General features: G+C 44.3%; 1 protein-coding gene across 1 annotated transcript in view; it reads left to right on the top strand.

The window, feature by feature from the left end:
* rbm20 (RNA binding motif protein 20) overlaps nt 1–25,646 on the top strand; it is an 82,664-nt gene that overhangs the window by 3,396 nt on the left and 53,622 nt on the right. The window contains exon 2 of the mRNA XM_045211679.1: nt 25,296–25,337. Within this exon, the coding sequence (XP_045067614.1) occupies nt 25,296–25,337 (42 nt within the window). The remainder of the gene's footprint in view (nt 1–25,295; nt 25,338–25,646) is intronic.

Genomic DNA, 25,646 nt, shown 5'->3' with positions numbered 1-25,646 from the left:
TGTGATCGTCATCACTGAATATAATGTGAGTCTGAACTGGGACTTCTGTGTTTGAGTTTGTAACAGCAAATAGCAGAATAAATACTTGCAATTTACACCCCTGTTTTACAAGCCCTAAGATTAACGATAAGGATATGAGTAAGGATTTGACTGGGGATGGAACGGAAAATAATTAAATGTGTGTGTGTGTGCACGCCCGTGTATGTTTCTGTGTATTTGTGTACGTACGTGTATGCACGCGTGCGTGTACAGAGAGGCGTAGGATCAAGCGGCCATGTTTGTATGTTGCTGAGCTAGAAAGTGAAATGTTAGAGCAGTCCTTATATGGCTCGCCTGTCCGCTCATTCTATTTTAAAACAGCAACGATTTCTATATACGCAGACCCTCCACCTGACACACAACATGGTTTATAGCTGTCCATCAATTAGAAGAACATAGAATGATTAACCTCTCGACACATGATTTATAGACAACCAAGTAGCCTACTCACCAGTCCTAACTAATAATACACATTCATTTTGGGTCACAGTACACTTAAAGAGATAGTTCATGCTATTACAAATGTAGACATTTGTAGTCTCTCCTTGACCATAAACTGCTTTAAAGATAAGAAAACAAATATGTACATTTGAAATTTGGTTGAACTATCAACTTGCAACCATTTCTTGAAATGTGTGTAATTACATGTAACTACATAGTAACCACAGTAGTAGCTAATTCAATGAAAAATGACCTCGACCAGTGAATTGTATATAAATCATTGTTTCATGTAGAGGATCTGCTTTAACTGTGGACAGATGTGGAGAAAACTGATTATTCGGATTATAGATCAAATGTCCTTTTTACAAGGAGAAGTCTTCAGAGAAGTGAAATCAAATGATTTATTTCTGAATATATTCTTTCTATTTTCTGTGTATGATAAAACTTTACACAAACAGGTTACGTTTATTGATATGTGGAAGAAATTCAGTTGCAGTCTTTGTCAAAAAAAAGTACTGAATTTGTCTAGGTGAAGACAATGATTGAATTACTTTAACACATCAATATACATAACTTGTTTGGATAAAGTTAAGCAGTAGACCCTTATGTGCTCTCGCTCTCTCTCTCACTCTCTCTCTCTCTCTCACTCTCTCTCTCTACTCTTTGTTGAGTCAGTTAAGTTTTGACGTAACCCAGTCTCAGTCCAGCTTTAGAGCACCTGTCATGCCTGTGTGAGTTATACTGTTACAGGATGCAAGTTCTCTATCTTTTAACGTAATGGGAATACCAGTTCCTTAGGCATCTTAACATATGTTAAGGCTTCACACCCAAGTAGCCATAACATAGCATAGCACAGTACTGTAGTTTATGTACCATACATCACTTCTACCGCAGGTTCTCTACATTACGGGAATACCAGGCAGTTCCTCTCTTAGCTGTTCCTGAACCAGGAACTGCTTACCATATGTTAAGGCTTTGCACCCAAGTTGCCATAATATAGTACAGTAGGGACGTTTATGTACCGCCTTACACAGTGCTTCATTTAGTAGTGTAAACTACTACTAATGCTTGTTTGTGATTGATCGTGCTTGAACAGGTTGTGGGTACCGGCCATTAGCAAAAATATTGTCAAGATTTATTGGTACTGGCTTGTGGTTTTGTGGTATGTGTGTGTGTGTGTGTGTGTGTGGGGGGGGTCTCTCTTTCTCTCCCTCTCTTCTCTCTACCTCTCTCTCCCCCCCCGCTCTCTATCCCATGCTCTATCATTTCCTTTATTCTATACCTCTCTGTCTTACACACTCTACCCCTTTCTCTCTCTCTCTCCCCCTTTCTCTCCCCCTCTCTCTCTCTCTCTCTCTCTCTCTCTCTCTCTCTCTCGTCCCTCTCTTTCCCCAGCTGCTTGCTTTATATCACCCTGCCCAGCTTGTCAGAGGGGAAGTTGCCTCTGACCCCTCTCCCTAGGCAGCACTGATGTACGCCCCAGACACCATTCTAGGCCCACCACTCATCTGCAGCCTGAAGCGCAGGGCTGTTTTTCTTCTGCCATTTAGTTCTCTCTCTATCTCTCTCGCTCTCACTTTCCCCCCTTTCTCTTACTTTCTTTCTATCTCTTCACCCCCTCTCTCTCGCTCTCTCTTGCTCTTACGCTCTCTTTCACCCCCCCTCTCACCTACAGCCCCTACAGAAGGCCTGCCTCCTCAGTGAATGTTCCTCTGAGGCTGTAGAACATGTTGTTTCCCTCACAGTGGGTCTGTCCTTTGTTGCACCTACACTGACGCAGGAACAATGTCACAGAAAAGGTAAAGCCTCTTTAGCTGAATGACAGAGAGATAACTTTTCTTTGTTGTTGTTGTTGTTTGCTATTCTTCTCTAGCTATTGTTGTTGTTGTTGTGGATGTTGTTGTTTTGCTATACTTCTATAGCTGTTGTTGTTGTTGTGGATGTTGTTGTTTTGCTATTCTTCTATAGCTGTTGTTGTTGTTGTGGATGTTGTTGTTTTGCTATTCTTCTCTAGCAGTTGTTGTTGTTGTTATTGTTTTGCTATTCTTCTCTAGCTGTTGTTGTTGTTGTGGTAGATGTTGTTTCACACTTGGATGACGTGGTGAGACTCCTATAGCAGACACAGGATGTCCATACTGTAGTATGACCAATGGTTTAGCCTAGCGAGGGGATAGCTGTCCATACTGTACTATGACTAATGGTTTAGCCTAGCGAGGGGATAGCTGTCCATACTGTACTATGACTAATGGTTTAGCGTAGCGAGGGGATAGCTGTCCATACTGTACTATGACCAATGGTTTAGCCTAGCGAGGGGATAGCTGTCCATACTGTAGTATGACTAATGGTTTAGCCTAGCGAGGGGATAGCTGTCCATACTGTACTATGACTAATGGTTTAGCGTAGCGAGGGGATAGCTGTCCATACTGTAGTATGACTAATGGTTTAGCCTAGCGAGGGGATAGCTGTCCATACTGTAGTATGACTAATGGTTTAGCCTAGCGAGGGGATAGCTGTCCATACTGTAGTATGACTAATGGTTTAGCCTAGCGAGGGGATAGCTATCCATACTGTACTATGACCAATGGTTTAGCCTAGCGAGGGGATAGCTGTCCATAATGTAGTATGACCAATTGTTTAGCCTAGCTAGTATGGAAAGGCATTTGGGGCTTTGCATGTCAAAAAAAGATACACGTCAAATAACACTATTTGACGCGTCAAATAAGCTTGTTGACCAATCAGGACCTGAATATGAATGTTTTACGTAGTTATTACACATTGATTACACTATCACTCGTATTTCATGTGTCACAGTGATTCATCCATACGTATGCTATGATGCTGGTAAAGTTTTGTCTCGCACACTTGCCGCTGCCGCACGAGGCAGACACAGGGTGTGTTCCAGCGGTAAACTTAACGAAGCTGACTGTAGACGAAGGTCGGGGAAGGTGCATCTGCGACAGCCGAAAGTCGGACACTGTAGTGGTTTTCCAACAGCAAGGCTCATATCAACATGGCAGTGTCAACATAGATGCTATTGTTTATAAAAGTTTTTCTGTATAATTGTCGAAATACACTTTTCTATACCCCCATATCACACATTCACAAACTGAAAACATAATGTATGTACAATTCATGTGTGAAAGTACAAATTCGATTTTCACTTTTGAAAATGTTTCACAGTTGAAAATTCCATTACACATCTGAGATTTAGGTTTTCACATATGAAACTGAAAATTTGATTTTCACGTAAATCTTTCACGTGAAAAAGCAAATTTGATTTTCACATGTGAAACTGCAATTCACATGTGAGGTGAAAACATGTTATTGTCCTCACATGGTGCTAACATGTGAAAAGGTGGAGTCAACATGTGAACTGTACATTTAATACAGGTGAACATATGGTTTCACATGTGAACAACTGACCTCACATGTGTCTGTTTTGTTTTCACATGTGAACATTTCAGCTCAACATGTGAAAACAGGGAAGTATTGAAATGATATGAGGGTTTTAAGGTAAGTGGTACGCTGTTCAGCTAAAATAGTGTAAACAACTTTAATCAATATGATTACATTTGACATGATCACTTAGCACTGACATTTCAATATGACCCCAACTGGGATTTGAACTCCCAACCTCTGGATTTGGGGTATGCTGATCTTTCTGCTGTACCACTAAATCTGTAACATTCTCAGAAGTCCCCTAAACATTCATTATAATACATCTCTGCACTTAGCAAAAGAGTGCCATTTGCACTGCTGCTTTAGTTATCAGTTAATCTGACTATTCTCTCATCATTGATTTCATTGATTTATTTCTGCAATTTGATGGTTTTCTGTATAGGTCTCTAATGTTGGTGGGGCATATTATTCTGTTTTAATGTTACTCCTGAATCATTTTTCTTGAGTGTAACAAAGCTGAGATTTACTTGGAAGTCCAAAGTGTAGGATTACAGGTGAAATCAGTTATTGACATAGACATGGTGGCATAGCAGCACCATCAGAATGCAGTGAACCAAGAGGTTGTGATTTCAAATCCCAGGTGAGGACATGTGGAATAATAATGACTGTTTACATACACTATGTAATCATGTATGTCAAAGTGTGTCAAACATGTACGTTGAGAACACTGCGACTGTGTGACGTTCCCGGGACATCGTAACGACACATTTTTGTTTGCAGGGCATCACCTGTGAAATCTCGTGAAAAATAACCACGTGAAACTTCATGTGAAACCATGTGGTTTTGGAACACTTCACATGTGATGATATTTCATATAGAGTTTTTTCCTGTAAGGGTAGTAGGACTTAAGGTTTAGCCTAGCGAGGGGATCGCTGTCCCAAAGAATGGCTGTAAACATTTTTATATCTCTGTTAAATATCTCTGTTAAAGGTTCATAATGCTGTTAATACACTCTTAGAAAAAAAGGTGCTATCTAGAACCTTAAAGGGTTCTTCGTCTGTCCTCATAGGAGAACCCCTTGAAGAACAGTTTTGGTTCCGGGTAGAACCCCTTTGGTTCCAAGTAGAACCCTTTTGGATTCCATGTAGAACCCTTTCCACAGAGGGCTCTACATGGAACCCAAAAGGGTTCTACTTGGAACCAAAAAGGGTTGTACCAAGAACCAAAAATGGTTCTGCTATGGGGACAGCCGAAGAATCCCTTTGGAACCCTTTTTTCTAAGAGTGTAGCATGCAGGGTATGGTGCTGAGGTGTAGATGATGACGGGTAAAGACCTGTGGAAAACATGGAGAACATGTTATGAATGCTTTTGTTATTTTGTTCTCCAAGCTTCGCTATCTGTGCCATGCGATGATGGTGTAGATGTTATGATTTAACTGGATAAGAACCCAAATGCAGACAAGTACACCAAGCCAGAGAAGTTTTAACAGGTTTATTTACAATGTTCAAAGTCCAGGTTTCCAAATATATGGGAAGAGCAAGTCCAGGTACAGGGAGGGTAACAGATCCAGATCAGGGCAGGTGTGGTACCGTAATGTCCTAGTGTCCGTGGTGAGTCCAAAAGAGAGGTCCGGTAATGGAGAGCAGGATGGTGGTGGCAGGAGTGAAGCGGAGGCAGGAGTCAGGTTCCAAATATCTGTGGCACAGGAGAAAAAGTAAATAGAACAGACCAAAAACACAAAGAGCAAAAATAACCAGGTTGAGTCGGCAGCGAGACTAACATGGTCGTCTTGACTATGATCTGACGATGAGTGGAAAGTTTGACCGGGTCTTAAAGGCTGAGGTGATTATGGTGAATGAGCTGCAGCTGGAACCCTGACTCCCGCACACCAGACTTCACTCCTGCAATCAAGGACAGACAGAGGGGAGGGGGAGAGCAGAGAGAGAGCTACCTAGCAGCAGTAGGCCTAACAGTACCCCCCCCTCTACGGACGCCACCTGGCGGCCGACGGGGTTTATCGGGATGTAACCTATGAAACTCTCGGACCAGATCAGGATCCACAATGAAGCTCCTGGGCACCCAGGAACGTTCCTCGGGACCATAACCCTCCCAATCCACCAGGTACTGGAAACCACGACCTCGGCGGCGAACATCCAGAAGTCGCCGGACAGTGTAGACCGGACCCCCACCCACGATCTTGGGCGGAGGAGGGGGACGAGAGGGCGGGCACAAAGGGCTAACCGACACAGGCTTAATCTGGGAAACATGAAAGGTGGAATGAACCCGTAGGGAGGCAGGAAGCTGTAGCTTAACCGCGCAGGGGGTTAACAATAGACAGTATCTTGAACGGTCATATAAAACGAGGCGCCATCTTCTTAGACTCCACCTTCAATGGAAGGTCCCGTGACTTCAGCCATACCTCTTGACCAGGAGAGTAACCGGGAGCCTGGGACCGGTGACGGTTGGCTTGCCTCTGCATGTACGCCGAAGCTCGGGACAGAGCTACCCTGGCCTTCCTCCAGACCTTGAAGCAGCGGCGCATGTGGGACTGCACCGAGGGTACCGCAAGTTCCCTCTCTTGGGAAGGGAACAGGGGAGGTTGATAACCCAGAGCACACAGAAAAGGAGACAAACCAGAGGAAGCGTTAGTCAAGGTGTTATGAGCATATTCCACCCAGGGGAGCATGGAGCTCCATGACCCAGGGTTAGACCCAGTGACACAGCGAAGAGCGGTCTCCATCTCCTGGTTCGCTCTCTCGGCTTGCCCGTTGGTCTGGGGGTGATATCCAGAGGACAGGCTGGATGTAATGCCCAAAGCTTTACAGAAAGCTTTCCACACCTGGGAGACAAACTGGGGACCCCTGTCAGAGACAATATCCGTGGGTAGACCATGAGAGCGGAACACATGTTCAACCAAAATATCAGCCGTCTCTCTGGCAGTGGGCAGTTTAGGTAGGGCCAAAAAATGAGCGAACTTAGAAAAACGATCAATCACCGTAAGAATGACAGTCTTACCAGATGAGGGGGGAAGTCCAGTGACAAAATCCATAGCGATATGCGACCAGGGCCGGCTGGGTATAGGTAGAGGTCGTAGATGACCAGCGCAGGCCTGGGTGGAGTTTTTACTTCGTGCACATACCGTACAAGCAGCAATGAAGGCTCGAGTGTCCGCCTCCATCGTGGCCCACCAGAACTTCCGTCGCACAAAGTCAAGGGTCCGCGAAACTCCAGGGTGACAGGTAAGGGGAGACGAGTGAGCCCACTGAAGTACCTGGGAGCGAGCAGACTCAGGGACAAACATCCGGTTAGGAGGACCCCTCCCAGGGTCAGCTTGCTGATGTTGAGCCTGTCTAACAATCCCCTCGATGTCACATGTGATGACTGCAATACTGCAGGTAGGAGGCAAAATGGGTTCAGGGTCCTACCAGTATCAACAGCCGAATGAACACGAGACAGGGCGTCAGGCTTGACGTTGCGTGACCCAGGACGGTAAGACAGAGAAAAATTGAATCTCCCAAAAAATAGTGCCCACCTGGCTTGACGGGGGTTGAGCTGCTTCGCTGACTGGAGGTAAGCCAGATTCTTATGATCCGTCCAAACGATGAAGGGTTGTTCCGCCCCCTCCAACCAATGTCGCCACTCCTCGAGAGCCAGCTTAACGGCGAGCAGTTCACGATTTCCAACATCATAATTCCTCTCTGCCTGAGAAAGTTTCCTTGAGAGAAAAGCACAGGGATGCAGTTTGTTATCTTCAGGAGAACGTTGTGACAACACTGCACCTACCCCAGTGTCGGATGCATCCACCTCCACGACAAACTGGCGGTCGGGGGTCCGGCTGCATCAGAATGGGAGCCGAGGCGAAGCGATGTTTCAGTTCTTCGAACGCTGATTCGGCCCCTTCATTCCAAGCGAACGGTCGTGAGATGGAGGTGAGAGCGGTGAGTGGCGCCGCAATGCGGCTGTAGTCCTTGATGAACCTCCTATAGAAGTTCGCAAACCCCAGGAATCGTTGAAGTTGTTTTGCGGGTAGAGGGAGCTGGCCAGTCCGTGACAGCAGAGATCTTAGCTGGGTCCATCCGCAGCTCCCCCTGAGCTATGATGTAACCCAAAAAGAGGTCTCAGACACATGAAATTCACATTTCTCCATCTTCACAAACAGTTTGTTCTCCAACAACCTTTGCAACACCTGGCGCACATGCAGTTCATGTTCCTGGGAGGACTCTGAGAAAATCAAGATATCATCCAGATAGACAAAAACAAACCGATTCAACATGTCCCGAAGGACATCATTGACTAGTGCCTGAAAAACAGCAGGGGCATTAGACAACCCAAAAGGCATAACCCGATACTCAAAATGTCCCAAGGGTGTGTTGAAGGCAGTCTTCCATTCATCACCCTTACGAATGCGCACCAGGTGATACGCATTTCGTAGATCCAGTTTCGTAAAGATGGTAGCACCATGAAGGAGGGGAAAAGCAGAATTAATCAAAGGCAGAGAATACTTGTTCTTAATGGTGATGTTGTTAAGTCCACGGTAATCAATACAGGGTCTGAGGGTCTTATCCTTCTTAGCAACAAAAAAGAATCCCGCTCCTACAGGTGACGAGGAAGGACGCATAATACCTGCCGCCAAGGAGTCCCGAATGTAGTTCTCCATAGCCTCCGTCTCCGGCCGGGAGAGATTGTACAGGCGACTGCTGGGGAGCGGGGCTCCTGGCTGGAGGTCAATGGCGCAGTCGTAAGGCCGGTGAGGAGGAAGAGAAGTAGCTCTGTGTTTGCAGAAAACGGATGCCAGGTCATGATACACGTCAGGAACAGCGGAAAGATCCATGGACTCCAGTGGAGGTTGAGGCACAGTACTGGCAGGAGTCTGAGCAGAACACAAACAATTCACATGACAAAAAGTGCTCCATGAAACAATGCTACCTGTCACCCAATCAATGTGTGGATTGTGTTTTATGAGCCAGGGGATACCAAGGACCAGGGGAGTCTGTGGGCAGTCGATAATATGGAATTGAATGTTCTCCTGATGATTTCCCGACACTCTAAGACAAACAGGAACAGTCTGATGGGTAATGCGGGTCAACAATTGTCCATTTAGACCCTTAGCCTGCAGCGGACAGTCCATAGGAACAGTCTCCAAATCCATTTGTTGAGCCCACTCTCTATCCAAAAAGCTTTCGTCGGCACCAGAGTCAATCAGCGCACTAACAGAGAAATTCTGGGACTGCCACTGGAGGGATGCCTGGAGCAGAATGCGGGGAGAAGAGGAAGAATCCGCTGCTCGGCTCACCAAAACTTCTCCCATAAATGATGAGCCGGCCCTTTTCCCGGACGAACTGGGCAGGAAGGAACGAAATGACCAGCTTCTCCACAATACAGGCAGACCCGAGCCTGAATACGACGTGCACGCTCCTCTGAGGACAACCGTGCACGACCCACCTCCATGGCTTCGGGTTCAGTCCTCCTCGTATCGACTCGGGAAGACACGGCTCTCTCCGTAGGGACGATGCAGGGAGGAGTTTGTTGATGACAGACAGGTTGCTTGGAACTAACACTCCTCTCCCGGCGGCGCTCCCGAATCCGATTATCCAACCTGATAGTGAGTGAAATAAGATTATCCAGCGTAGGCGATTCATCATATGACACCAATTCATCTTTTAAGGTCTCAGACAAAGCATTGATGAACACTCCTTGTAATGCCTCGTCATTCCAACCACTCACTGCTGCTAAAGTCCGAAACTCCACTGCCATCTCCGCCACACTACGAGCCCCCTGCCGAAGAGAAAACAGCCGTTTCGCAGCCTCCTTGCCTCGTACGGGGTGGTCAAAAACCTTCCTCATCTCCGTGGTGAAGGCAACGTAAGCGTTGCAAATGTCCGACTGACTCTCCCAGACCGCGGATCCCCAGGCACGAGCGGAACCGCTAGTAGAGTTGATAAGGTAGGCAATACGGGCTCTTTCTGAGGCGTAGGTGAGGGGCTGTTGTTCAAACACTAACGAGCATTGAGTCAAAAAATCAACCACAGGTTCCCATGTTCCCGTCATAGCGCTCTGGAGCAGGAACAAAAGGCTCTCTGATCTGGGCTGAAGGGGTAGTAAGGGCAGATACTTGATTGGAGAGTAATTGAACCTGATTAAGCAGCACCTGACTGTCCTCAGCAATCGTTTTAAACAGGGTATCATGTTGGCCAAGTAAAATGCCCTGATTGGCTATGGCAGTCCAAATTTGAGTGCACTCTGGGGTGGTATCCGAGCTACTGTCTGCTGGGTTCATGTTGGTCAGATCATACTGTTATGATTTAACTGGATAAGAACCCAAATGCAGACAAGTACACCAAGCCAGAGAAGTTTTAACAGGTTTATTTACAATGTTCAAAGTCCAGGTTTCCAAATATATGGGAAGAGCAAGTCCAGGTACAGGGAGGGTAACAGATCCAGATCAGGGCAGGTGTGGTACCGTAATGTCCTAGTGTCCGTGGTGAGTCCAAAAGAGAGGTCCGGTAATGGAGAGCAGGATGGTGGTGGCAGGAGTGAAGCGGAGGCAGGAGTCAGGTTCCAAATATCTGTGGCACAGGAGAAAAAGTAAATAGAACAGACCAAAAACACAAAGAGCAAAAATAACCAGGTTGAGTCGGCAGCGAGACTAACATGGTCGTCTTGACTATGATCTGACGATGAGTGGAAAGTTTGACCGGGTCTTAAAGGCTGAGGTGATTATGGTGAATGAGCTGCAGCTGGAACCCTGACTCCCGCACACCAGACTTCACTCCTGCAATCAAGGACAGACAGAGGGGAGGGGGAGAGCAGAGAGAGAGCTACCTAGCAGCAGTAGGCCTAACAGTAGAGAACAATAGCTCACCATTGATGCTGGTGATACCTCTGTGGATCTCAGAAAGACAAATGGTTGAAGTTATGACATTCATGTTCCTTTGCTTGTGTAATAACAAAAAGCTCTCAACTACATTAATATGCAATTACAAAGCAACAACATGTTATTACAACATTGTTACCATAGTAATTACATTGTTACTACACAAGTATTTGAACAAAATAATACAATAATGATAAACCCCATAAGGACCATAAAGGTTAATTGCTGCAGTAAAGTGCTATAAAGTGAAGTAAAGTGCTGCAGTTGATGAGGAAGAAGGTGTCAGTAGTTCTGTCACACTGACCAGACAGATAGGGGGACGTTAACCAAAGCTCTCTAATGTGTTTTCCCAGGTCCGACACTGCATAGTACCACCTGCCAGGCAATAATAATGTCAGCTTTGACATTAATTAGGGACTAGATGATTGATTAGTGGCTATATTAACAGCTCTGGGATAGTAGGCGAACAGTAGAGGGACTGCTTTGAAATCACTCAGTTTGCTTTACGGGGACACCAAGTTTAAATAGCATTACCCCACTTTTTATTTGTTTATTCAGGGAAAGACAGGTGTTTGTCCTAATCGTGTCTCTGTGAAAGTAAATAGTTTACCCAGTCACGCCGAGTCATGGCAGTAAGGGGAGCGATATGAAAACAATACTCCACGTGCCTGTCGCTTCTTATAAAATGGATTTAGAAAATACCATTAGAAGGATGTTTGCGACATTAGCACGACGCGCTAACTGCCTTGGTGCCAGGGGACAGATCTTATCTGCTCTACCCAACCACAGTAGGCCACAGCTGCAACACACACAGACCACCGACTAAGGCCTATTTGTAGATAGGTGATTTTATTCTATCATTGTCCCAGATCTGTTTGTGCAGTCTTGCCCATTCCTATGGCAGATAGCACAAACAGATCTGGACCAGGATCATTTCATTCCTCCCTTGCTACAAAAGTTGTATATTTGGAGCAACACCTCCTCCTCTTCCCCCTCCTCCTCATCCCCCACCTCCTCTCCTCCCCCAGTCTAAACCTGGACACTGAGCATGTGTTCATTGCTGTGTTGACACGTGGCAGCAACTGGGCTAATCTTTATGTTAAATGGCGGACAGGTCCGTGGCACTAAGAAGGCAGCATGGAGCTCCTTGACCATGATGCTTCAGTTAGTGCTCTTGACCTGACTCACTACCATGTGGTTTCACAAAGATGTGTTTAGAGCAGGTTGTGTTTGAACAGGGTTGTGGGCACCGGGCATTAGGAAACCTTTATCAAGGATAAATATACTGATATTGGAAAGCTAGAAGGTTAGGTGGCAGACTGTTGTTGGGGTTTCTGGAGCATTTTGACCGTGCATCAGTGCTCCTAACTCCTGACTAATACCACATAGTCATAAATTATTTACAGATTGATGTTGTTTCAACAGGTTTTTGGTCACCATGATTTAGAAAAGTAATGTCAAGTGAAAATATGTTGACATTGGAAAGGTGGGCTTACCCAGGTCAACCTTTCTAAAGTTTGCATAGTGTAACCCAGTGGAATTAGTAGAAGGTGCCAGGCTGTGAGGTTGAGATTGCTGAGGTCTTTGACACCTGTCTGACTCAGTACTGTGTTGTTTCACAAAGTTATGTTTAGAGACAAGGGAAATAATAAACTGATATTGAAAAGGTACCCAGATATTTTGGTTGATAGTTAGCTTCTCTCTTTTGTTCAAATGAAACCCTCTCACAAATCTAGCAAGTGTGCGTGATTCTGTAAACAAAATCTCTGCTTCTCAGGAATCATTGTAACCTCAGGTAGAAAACTTTATGATTTGATTGGGGAAGTACAAAGTATGTGATGTCATAGAAACATTGCAAAGTAACAAAATATCCATGTTCAGAAGAATTAAAGCTGGTGATCCCAATCTAACAGGGATCTCTCTTACAGGTGCTTGTGCCCAATTATTGATGCCTTACTCAGTTTCTCTATCAAAACTGTACTATACAACTGAAAGAGCCTTAAAACAGCCAGATAGATGAAACATAACCTTTAATTTCACCATTGAATAATATATTCTGCTATAGATACTGTTTATGACCCCTTGATACCAGAGCTACCCTACAAGGTACAGATGTAGGATCTTAATTTGATCGCTCTTCTGTTGCTAAGAATTCTCCTGCACAGCAGGAAATGCAAACTAGGGTATTTGAGTTTTAAAACGGCTTCTAAAGTTTGTAATTTCCACTTTGAAATTTCAGACTTGATTTTCACCTTACGAAAAATGTATCAACAAAAAATGTCCATTAATTATAATCCACATAATAATTCACATTTCCTGTTGTTGCAGGATTATTTCCCTGCTGTAGCAAACTGTCTCAAATTAAGATCCTACGTCTGTAGACATCAGAGATTAAGAGGGATTTTATTGGATATGGGGGAGGTTTTTTCTTACGGCTTCAAGGAAATGCATAGCCTGGTCCCAAAACTGTTTGTGCTGTTGCCAATGATCATAGGAGTTGGCAAGACACCACAAAAAGATCTGCGACCAGTCTAGGAAATCCAGAGCATTTTATCGAAAGCATTTTATGAACAGGGCTGAATAATAACGCCATGGTGAAACAAAATCAGAGTAGAGGTTTGGAGTGTGTAGACTTAACAATACTAAGCATCTGGAACTTCGTTGAGAATGAGAGGATTCTGAAAGGGTTTAAACGTCTGTTTGATAAGTCAAGGTTGACAGACGAGAGTTTAGAAGACTTTATGAGATAAGCGCTCAATGAAAGATTGTCCCTTGGCCTAGAGCTTTTCACACACAGAGATGGGAATCAGAGAGATATACTGTATTCATTTCCACAGATCATCACATTTTCAAGCCTTTGTTGTTGAAGGCTCCTCTTGTGGATTTCTATTCCTTTACTACTACAGATATATCATTGACATTTAGTGCTATTTGCAGGTAGAAATAGCACTAAATAGCCTAGCTCCTTTAAAGTACTCATTTAAGGTATTAGATCATATGTCGCCCTAATGGGCCCATTTACTGGAAAATCTTTGTCTTGTACAGGAATTTAGAAGGCCAATCTGGCAACACGTAAACGTCTCAGTCAGTATTAAACAGTATCTAAAATTAAAAGAGCTGTTCATGTAGATCACACAAAGAATAGTCATGGTGAATGTGGGACAGGCTGTGAACTTTATATAAAATCAGATATAGCCTTTATTTGACTGTAAAAAAGACGCAGTGCACCATGGGTAACATTTCAGAAAACACGTGGACTCTTTATATAAGAGTTTTACATTCAGAGTGTACGTGTGCGTCAGTGAGAGTGTGCGCGCGCGTGTGTGTGGGCATGCAGTACTTTGTGTGTGTGTGTGTGGGTAAGTGTGTCACACACGTTAGTGAGTGTGTGTGCCAGCCTCAAATCTTTCCATCATCCCTTAACATCAACACTTGTTGCACTTTATAAACCTTATGAACTTAGACATCTAAATTATGATTGAAAAAGTCATATGACCAGCTCAGTCGTGTGTGTGTTTGTGTGTGTGGACAATCCATTAATCCATGGTTTATATCAGAGTTCGTCAGGCTTGCGTAGGCACAGACAAGCACAGACAAAGTATTTGAAAGGATTTGAAAATAGTATTTGAACCCAGGTCGGCACCCAACCACGTGTGTGAAATGCTGAGGACATCCCCTGTGTGTTTTAATGTAGAGAATGTACTGTATGCATGTTGCTGTGTTTTGATGTAGAGAATGTACTGTATGCATGTTGCTGTGTTTTGATGTAGAGAATGTACTTTATGCATGTTGCTGTGTTTTAATGTAGAGAATGTGCTGTATGCATGTTGCTGTGTTTTGATGTAGAGAATGTACTGTATGCATGTAGCTGTGTTTTAATGTAGAGAATGTACTGTATGCATGTTGCTGTGTTTTGATGTAGAGAATGTACTGTATGCATGTTGCTGTGTTTTGATGTAGAGAATGTACTGTATGCATGTTGTGGTGTTTTGATGTAGAGAATGTACTGTATGCATGTTGCTGTGTTTTGATGTAGAGAATGTACTGTATGCATGTTGTGGTGTTTTGATGTAGAGAATGTACTGTATGCATGTTGTGGTGTTTTGATGTAGAGAATGTACTGTATGCATGTTGCTGTGTTTTGATGTAGAGAATGTACTGTATGCATGTTGCTGTGTTTTAATGTAGAGAATGTACTCTATGCATGTTGCTGTGTTTTAATGTAGAGAATGTACTGTATGCATGTTGCTGTGTTTTAATGTAGAGAATGTACTGTATGCATGTTGCTGTGTTTTAATGTAGAGAATGTACTGTATGCATGTAGCTTTGTTTTAATGTAGAGAATGTACTGTATGCATGTTGCTCCCCAGGTGTACCCAGCGGGGGTCCTCCTAGCATGGGTTAGCCTAGCGGGATAGCCTGTTTTAAAGAGGATAAACCCCCTGTATGAAGTCCAGAGCCATGCTCTCTGTGTGTGTGTGTGTGTGTGTGTGTGTTTGTGTGTTTGTGCATGCGTCTGTGTGCGTGTGAACAGCTGAGGGACGGGTAAAGGGAGTGTGCAACACATGTGCTCACCCCACAGGAAATCAAATATAAACCCTCACATGTGTCACAATGGCAGCAGGCTAATGCTAGCACGCTAATACTTCAACCAGTTGCTCATTGATGAATGTGAACTGCAGGACTGGATGTGGGGTGCAGCCAAGGTAAAGTCCTACACACTTCTTTCTTCTACACTTCTTTGATTGGTCTGCTCAAATGGGTCAAATTCCCATTTGTGGCAACAGTTTGGACTGTATAGTGAACATATATGTCTATAGCTGGAACAAACAGCCATAGCTGACTTCAGGAAGCTGGTCGAAATAATGTGCATAATATCATATAATGTTTATGTAAATGCAGTCCCCCTCTATATACAAATATTAATAGCAGCCCATTCTAATCTAGTTACATCATCTTAGATGTCCTTACTGTGTTTAGACTACCTCCTTTAGATGGGCCTACCCCCTGAGAGCTTCCATTGGTGGGGGTAGTGTTTCTCACAGTGGATCGAGCCCACAGCAGAATATAGCCTGGCCCCGCGGTCATCTGGCACACGCTATTACTTATCATAACTGTGTGTTATTGTCTAGTGTTAACCCCCTGTTAATACCACGTTCTATTTTCAAAAACAGCCGCGTTAGAGAAGCCAAAGGGGAGGCGGCTGAAACCCGATAACCCACACTTGACAATGTAGCCATAACACTTTTGAGTCAATGTTACAGTATTTTAGTGTTTCAAAGTTGTGTTCTTAGTAGATTATGTAAAAAAAGAGGGAGTGTTTTGAAGATTATAGAATTAAGGATTCAATTCTATCACGGTCAGAGCCATGGTGCCCCCATCCTCTCCACAGGTGTCCTGCTATCTATAGCAACCCCTGCTGGCAGCGACACTGGGTTCAGGCTTCTTGGCCGTGTAGAAGATTACTGAGGAGGGTGGTGGATGTTTAGACTCGATGGGGGGCTAAAGATGGAGTCATAATGACCTGGTTAATTATTAATAATCCACCAGATAAATTACACTCAAGTGAAACATGACTCAGTCCTGACGTCAATAGATGTCTAGATGTACGTCTCTAGATTCTAGATTTACGTCTCTAGATTCTAGATTAACGTCTCTAGATTCTAGATTAACGTCTCTAGATTCTAGATTAACGTCTCTAGATTCTAGATTTACGTCTCTAGATTCTAGATTTACGTCTCTAGATTCTAGATTAACGTTATGTCATTATTGTCATTATTTGATATCAGTCTGTGGTGTGTGTGTGGGCGTGCATGTGTGTGCGCAAGTATGGCTTCTATAAACTACTCTCATGCCTTGTTTTGCTAGCACAGACTGGAACATGTTCCGGGATTCTTCAGACAGCATTGAGGAGTACACCACATCAGTCACTGGCTTCATCAATAAGTTCATCGATGATGTCGTCCCCACAGTGACCGTACGTACATACCCCAACCAGAAGCCATGGATTACAGGAAACATCCGCACTGAGCTAAAGGGTAGAGCTGCCGCTTTCAAGGAACGGGACTCTAACCCGGACGCTTATAAGAAATCCCGCTATGACCTCCGACGAACCATCAAACAGGCAAAGAGTCAATACAGGTCTAAGATTGAATCATACTACACTGGCTCTGACGCTCGTCAGATGTGGCAGGGCTTGAAAACTATTACAGACTACAAAGGGAAGCACAGCCGCGAGCTGCCCAGTGACACAAGCCTACCAGACGAGCTAAACCACTTCTATGCTCGCTTCGAGGCAAGCAACACTGAAGCATGCATGAGAGCACCAGCTGTTCCGGACGACTATGTGATCACGCTCTCCGTAGCCGATGTGAGTAAGACTTTTAAGCAGGTCAACATTCACAAGGCCGCAGGGCCAGACGGATTACCAGGACGTGTACTCCGAGCATGTGCTGACCAACTGGCAAGTGTCTTCACTGACATTTTCAACATGTCCCTGACTGAGTCTGTAATACCAACATGTTTCAAGCAGACCACCATAGTCCCCGTGCCCAAGAACTCTAAGATAACCTGCCTAAATGACTACCGACCCGTGGCACTGACGTCTGTAGCCATGAAGTGCTTTGAAAGACTGGTCATGGCTCACATCAACAGCATAATCCCAGAAACCCTAGACCCACTCCAATTTGCATACCGCCCCAACAGATCCACAGATGATGCAATCTCTATCGCACTCCACACTGCCCTTTCCCACCTGGACAAGAGGAACACCTACGTGAGAATGCTATTCATTGACTACAGCTCAGCATTCAACACCATAGTGCCCTCAAAGCTCATCACTAAGCTAAGGATCCTGGGACTAAACACCTCCCTCTGCAACTGGATCCTGGACTTCCTGACGGGCCGCCCCCAGGTGGTAAGGGTAGGTAACAACACATCTGCCACACTGATCCTCAACACGGGGGCCCCCTCAGGGGTGCGTGCTCAGTCCCCCTCCTGTACTCTCTGTTCACCCATGACTGCATGGCCAGGCACGACTCCAACACCATCATTAAGTTTGCCGACGACACAACAGTGGTAGGCCTGATCACCGACAACGATGAGACAGCCTATAGGGAGGAGGTCAGAGATCTGGCCGTGTGGTGCCAGGACAACAACCTCTCCCTCAACGTGACCAAGACAAAGGAGATGATTGTGGACTACAGGAAAAAAAAGAGGACTGAGCACGCCCCCATTCTCATCGACGGGGCTGTAGTGGAACAGGTTGAGAGCTTCAAGTTCCTTGGTGTCCACATCACCAACGAACTATCATGGTCCAAACACACCAAGACAGTCGTGAAGAGGGCACGACAAAGCCTATTCCCCCTCAGGAGACTAAAAAGATTTGGCATGGGTCCTCAGATCCTCAAAAAAATTCTACAGCTGCACCATCGAGAGCATCCTGACTGGTTGCATCACCGCCTGGTATGGCAACTGCTTGGCCTCTGACCGCAAGGCACTACAGAGGGTAGTGCGTACGGCCCAGTACATCACAGGGGCAAAGCTCCCTGCCATCCAGGACCTCTATACCAGGCGGTGTCAGAGGAAGGCCCTCAAAATTGTCAAAGACTCCAGTCACCCTAGTCATAGACTGTTCTCTCTGCTACCGCATGGCAAGCGGTACCGGAGTGCCAAGTCTAGGTCCAAAAGACTTCTCAACAGCTTCTACCCCCAAGCCATAAGACTCCTGAACAGCTAATCATGGCTACCCGGACTATTTGCACTGCCCCCCCACCCCATACTTTTTACGCTGCTGCTACTCTGTTAAGTATTTATGCATAGTCACTTTAACTCTACCCACATGTACATATTACCTCAACTACCTCAACTAGCCGGTGCCCCCGCACATTGACTATGCAACGGTACCCCCCTGTATATATAGCCTCCCTACTGTCACTTTATTCTATTGTATATATAGCCTCCCTACTGTCACTTTATTTTTACTTCTGCTCTTTTTTTCTCAACACTTTTTTGTTGTTGTTTTATTCTTACTTTTTTGTTTAAAATAAATGCACTGTTGGTTAAGGGCTGTAAGTAAGCATTTCACTGTAATGTCTGCACCTGTTGTATTCGGCGCATGTGACCAATAAAATTTGATTTATTTGATTTATTTGATTTATTTGATTTATATAGTAGATAAAACGCCATGTGGTTCAGGCATAGCTTTATTGAATGTTTAAACTATAAATATGATGACAAGGAAACTCAAATATGATGTCAAGCAACCTCATAACTGTATGAAGCAGTGCTGTTAAGATCTAGGATGCTTTTCAGTGATGGTGTTATGTGTTTTGACATGTGGTGGGGTTCCTTCCTCCTCTAAAGGTTCTGGAATGCCCCAACCCATTAAATGCTAGCTGTGAGATGCGCTAGCCCTTAAATGTACCTTCTTGTGGAATTGTAAGGGTCGAAAAGCAGTGTTGACCCCTTAAAATAGTTGTTTTGACAGATTAGGCTACCTCAGATTAGGCTACCTCAACAAAGCAGACAGACATGTTGAAATATAGTCCTTACTTCCTTCCTGTCCTTTGATTATGTTGTTCATATTTCACCATGTTTCAGTTCAATTACATTACTTTCTTCTCTTTTAATACATGACACGTTATGTTTGGAGGAAAGATGAAGGCAGAGAGAGAAGGGTGACAAAATACTGGTATTTGACCAGAACCCAACAGGGCAGCGTGTGATTGTCAAACTACAAGGTTAACGGCTGTAACAACAGTTCACATCTAAGTGTAGAACCCAAAGTGCTAAAAGGTTTACAGTTATACCCTGAAGATTCAAGTTACAGTTCTACCGTGAAGATTCAAGTTACAGTTCTACTCTGAAAATTCACATTACAGTTCTACCCTGAAGATTCAAGTTACAGTTCTACCCTGAAGATTCAAGTTACAGTTCTACCCTGAAAATTCACATTACAGTTCTACCCTGAAGATTCAAGTTACAGTTCTACCCTGAAGATTCAAGTTACAGTTCTACCCTGAAGATTCAAGTTACAGTTCTACCCTGAAGATTCAAGTTACAGTTCTACCCTGAAGATTCAAGTTACAGTTCTACTCTGAAGATTCAAGTTACAGTTCTACCCTGAAGATTCAAGTTACAGTTCTACCCTGAAGATTCAAGTTACAGTTCTACCCTGAAGATTCAAGTTACAGTTCTACTCTGAAGATTCAAGTTACAGTTCTACCCTGAAGATTCAAGTTACAGTTCTACCCTGAAGATTCAAGTTACAGTTCTACCCTGAAGATTCAAGTTACAGTTCTACCCTGAAGATTCAAGTTACAGTTCTACTCTGAAGATTCAAGTTACAGTTCTACCCTGAAGATTCAAGTTACAGTTCTACCCTGAAGATTCAAGTTACAGTTCTACCCTGAAGATTCAAGTTACAGTTCTACCCTGAAGATTCAAGTTACAGTTCTACTCTGAAGATTCAAGTTACAGTTCTACCCTGAAGATTCAAGTTACAGTTCTACCCTGAAGATTCAAGTTACAGTTCTACCCTGAAGATTCACGTTACAGTTCTACCCTGAAGATTCAAGTCTCAAGTTGTATTAGTTGTATGTACAGTATACACCTGGTATAAATCATCCAACGAAATGCTTACTGACAGGTTCCTTCTCGACAATGCAACAACAATAACAAATAATAAAAGATAAGAATACGAACATAAAGTAAATGTCTCAGTAGAATAGAATAAACATTTTAAACAACATTATAGCAGTGTGCTGGTGTTACTTATCAGTACTACACCTGTAAGTGTAGAACCCAAGTGCTAAACAGTTTACGGTTCTACCCTGAAACAACATTCTACAGAGACAGAGAGTCTAATGTGTAGATAAAATCTTAACTTACATACAACGTGACTGAAAATGTACGTTGAGAAAGTCTCTAAGGACATATACCTGATATCTGATCAGGTTTAACGAGCTAAAAGGGTTGTAATTCACACTTTAACAGTTATAGGTAACATTAGGGTTATAGCTAACATTAGGGTTATAGGTAACATTAGGGTTATAGGTAACATTAGGGTTATAGGTAACATTAAGGTTATAGCTAACATTAGGGTTATAGGTAACATTAGGGTTATAGGTAACATTAGGGTTATAGCTAACATTAGGGTTATAGGTAACATTAGGGTTATAGCTAACATTAGGGTTATAGCTAACATTAGGGTTATAGGTAACATTTGTAGGGTGTTGGTGTAACTCAATTGTTTAGATAGCATATTTTCTACAGTTCATAAAGCCCTTAGGACATATATAACATGTTAAGTTTAATTACCCTTAGAAGTCTCTCGGTTTCAGTTACATTTCAATGTCATAAAGGTCATGACTCCGCTGTCCTGGCGTCGTGAGGGAGCTTGTTCCACCATTGGGGTGCCAGAGCAGCGAACAGTTTTGACTGGGCTGAGCGGGAACTGTGCTTCAGCAGATGTAGGGGAGCCAGCAGGCTAGAGGTGGATGAACGCAATGCCCTCGTTTGGGTGTAGGGACTGATCAGAGCCTGAAGGTACGGAGGTGCCGTTCCCCTCACAGCTCCGTAGGCAAGCACCATGGTCTTGTAGCAGATGCGAGCTTCAACTGGAAGCCAGTGGAGTTTGCGGAGGAGCGGGGTGACGTGAGAGAACTTGGGAAGGTTGAACACCAGACGGGCTGCGGCATTCTGGATGAGTTGTAGGGGTTTAATGGCACAGGCAGGGAGCCCAGCCAACAGCGAGTTGCAGTAATCCAGACGGGAGATGACAAGTGCCTGGATTAGGACCTGTGCCGCTTCCTGTGTAAGGCAGGGTCGTACTCTCCGAATGTTGTAGAGCATGAACCTACAGGATCGGGTCACCGCCTTGATGTTAGCGGAGAACGACAGGGTGTTGTCCAGGGTCACGCCAAGGCTCTTCGCACTCTGGGAGGAGGACACAACGGAGTTGTCAACCGTGATGGCGAGATCATGGAATGGGCAGTCCTTCCCCGGGAGGAAGAGCAGCTCCGTCTTGCCAAGGTTCAGCTTGAGGTGGTGATCCGTCATCCATACTGATATGTCTGCCAGACATGCAGAGATGCGATTCGCCACCTGGTTATCAGAAGGGGGAAAGGAGAAGATTTGTTGTGTGTCGTCTGCGTAGCAATGATAGGAGAGGCCATGTGAGGATAGGATCTATTTGGTGAAATAGCACAGTGTGCCATCACAGCAGCAATATTTGTGACCTGTTGCCACAAGAAAAGGGCAACCAGTGAAGAACAAACACCATTGTAAATACAACCCATATTTATGTTCATTTATTTTTCCATTTGTACTTTAACTATTTGCACATCGTTACAACACTGTATATATACATAATATGACATTTGAAATGTCATTATTCTTTTGGAACTGTTAACTTTTTATCATTTACAGTGGGGGAAAAAAGTATTTAGTCAGCCACCAATTGTGCAAGTTCTCACACTTAAAAAGATGAGAGAGGCCTGTAATTTTCATCATGGGTACACGTCAACTATGACAGACAAAATGAGGAAAAAAAATCCAGAAAATCACATTGTAGGATTTTTAATGAATTTATTTGCAAATTATGGTGGAAAATAAGTATTTGGTCAATAACAAAAGTTTCTCAATACTTTGTTATATACCCTTTGTTGGCAATGACACAGGTCAAACGTTTTCTGTAAGTCTGTTGCTGGTATTTTCACACACTGTTGCTGGTATTTTGGCCCATTCCTCCATGCAGATCTCCTCTAGAGCAGTGATGTTTTGGGGCTGTCGCTGGGCAACACAGACTTTCAAATCCCTCCAAAGATTTTCTATGGGGTTGAGATCTGGAGACTGGCTAGGCCACTCCAGGACCTTGAAATGCTTCTTACGAAGCCACTTCTTCGTTGCCCGGGCGGTGTGTTTGGGATCATTGTCATGCTGAAAGACCCAGCCACGTTTCATCTTCAATGCCCTTGCTGATGGAAGGAGGTTTTCACTCAAAATCTCACGATACATGGCCCCATCCATTCTTTCCTTTACACGGATCAGTCGTCCTGGTCCCTTTGCAGAAAAACAGCCCCAAAGCATGATGTTTCCACCCCCATGCTTCACAGTAGGTATGGTGTTCTTTGGATGAAACTCAGCATTCTTTGTCCTCCAAACACGACGAGTTGAGTTTTTACCAAAAAGTTCTATTTTGGTTTCATCTGACCATATGACATTCTCCCAATCCTCTTCTGGATCATCCAAATGCACTCTAGCAAACTTCAGACGGGCTTGGACATGTACTGGCTTAAGCAGGGGGACATGTCTGGCACTGCAGGATTTGAGTCCCTGGCGGCGTAGTGTGTTACTGATGGTAGGCTTTGTTACTTTGGTCCCAGCTCCCGGCAGGTCATTCACTAGGTCCCCCCGTGTGGTTCTGGGATTTTTGCTCACCGTTCTTGTGATCATTTTGACCCCACGGGGTGAGATCTTGCATGGAGCCCCAGATCGAGGGAGATTATCAGTGGTCTTGTATGTCTTCCATTTCCTAATAATTGCTCCCAAAGTTGATTTCTTCAAACCAAGCTGCTTACCTATTGCAGATTCAGTCTTCCCAGCCTGGTGCAGGTCTACAATTTTGTTTCTGGTGTCCTTTGACAGCTCTTTGGTCTTGGCCATAGTGGAGTTTGGAGTGTGACTGTTTGAGGTTGTGGACAGGTGTCTTTTATACTGATAACAAGTACAAACAGGTGCCATTAATACAGGTAACGAGTGGAGGACAGAGGAGCCTCTTAAAGAAAGCCAGAAATCTTGCTTGTTTGTAGGTGACCAAATACTTATTTTCCACCATAATTTGCAAATAAATTCATAAAAAATCCTACAATGTGATTTTCTGGATTTTTTTTTCTCAATTTGTCTGTCATAGCTGATGTGTACCTATGATGAAAATTACAGGCCTCTCTCATCTTTTTAAGTGGGAGAACTTGCACAATTGGTGGCTGACTAAATACTTTTTTTCCCCACTGTATGTAAACATATGTTTCCCATGCCAATAAATCCCCTTGAATTGAATTGAATTGAGAGAGTGTGTGAGAGAGAGAGAAAGAGCACGTGAGAGAGAGAGAGTGTGTGAAAGAGAGAGAGAGAGAGAGAGAGTAAGTATCATCATCCCATGTTCTCTCAGTCTACCCTGTTCTGGCTTCAGTCACTTTTTGACACCTGGTTCAACACAAATGGGAACCAACATGGGATTTCTCCCAAAGAAGTTGGTATGAAGGATGGGAATTAAATGGGGAAAGCCAGGTGGCAACAGAAACATTCCCGCTGTCCAATGGACACTGAGGGTAGGGAAAAACCGACTCCGGCCCAGCTCCGGAGAGAGAGAGAGAGAGACCCACAAACACCTGATTGTGTGTAAGCGATATTGAAAATTCACATATGGAGCCTGATCACGAGGGGAGAGTGGGTGGAAGGGAGGGTGGAATGGAGGGAGGGGTAGAACGGAGGCGTGTGTAGAGCATTCCTATTGCCTTTGAAAACTAGTGAAACCAGAGAACCCCGTATGACACGACCATCGCCCTGTCAGCAGACCAATATGCCTGTCGCTCAGTGTCAATGGAGAGAGAATGAGAGGGGGAGGAGGAAGGGAGGAGGATGGGAGGAGAAGGGGAGGAGGGGGAGGGCCTGTATAACAAGTGCTGTGTCTCTCTGAAGAACCACATACAATAGGTGTGTTTGACAACTTGGTAATCATGTAATCATGTTGGTAATCTTGTTGGAAATCACGTAATCAAGTTGATAATCATTGTGTTCATTGGACAAGGGAGGTGCCATTTCTGAGCCAGTTTGTGTTTTTTATTTTGTATCGTAGGCAATTAAGTGTCTCGAGTGGTGGGTCCAGTTGCTTAATGTTTGAAAGTAGGCCCTGTAGCCTACATGTATCCCATGTATCCAGATCTTCTTGTCTTCCTGGGAGGTCCTGATGCATACCTAAGCGCTTCACTAACTGCATGTTTTTACCCATCTGACACCAATGACACCAGTGACAGTGATTTGTGGCGTATTAAGCTACACCAACAACACACTATAAGGAGAGTGGTTTGAATAATGTCTAATATCTGGGACTATAGACAGCCTGTCCCAGACCCAGACCTGGGTTCAAATACGTTCAATGTTTGCTTTAGCTTGCCTGGAGGTTAGGTTTCCACCTTTCTTATTTTCTTCTTCTATTGGTTCCATTGTGGCAGGCAAGCTCAATCGAGCCCAGCTGAAGTATTAGGAATGATTTCAAATATTATTTGAACCCAGGTCTGGCCTGTCTGAGTATAACACCAGATGGGATGTGTATAAATGATCTGTCACACCAACACCCCCCCAATCCTCCCCCCTCACCCCCCTGTCCCCCCCACTGTGTCGCTGATCTGATTGGCCAGCAGGTGTGTTAGTTGAAGAGGGGGGGGTAATAGAACATTTTACACCACACCATTAGGATATTTTAGATACGATACCCGCCACCGTATCATTAATGAACGATGTGTGCTATTCGCCCCACAGAACTGCCCCCGGAGTGTCACAAGACCCGTCTTGGCCAATGAGGTACGTGCGGGTGGTGCTCAGCCAATGGGGGGTGAGCGAGGATCGAGGCCCTGGTGACATTTTGTGGGACTTGTTGACAGTTGCAAACAGGTCACCATTCGTCTTGTGCCAAGGCGTCTAATGGCCAACACCTACTGTGCAATATGTTAGATAAATAAGGAGCGCTTAGCATGGCAATACTAATATTCTGTAATCCACTCATTTCGGCACTCGGGGGACTCTAATTCTACTGCTGATAGGCGATATAATTCATTTTTGAAAGTAACTCCTACTATCAATAAAAAAATATATTTTGATCTTGATTTATGA

Source organism: Coregonus clupeaformis, chromosome 38, assembly GCF_020615455.1.
Source record: "Coregonus clupeaformis isolate EN_2021a chromosome 38, ASM2061545v1, whole genome shotgun sequence".
NCBI lineage: Eukaryota > Metazoa > Chordata > Actinopteri > Salmoniformes > Salmonidae > Coregonus > Coregonus clupeaformis.
This window is presented reverse-complemented; position numbering and strand designations above follow the sequence as displayed.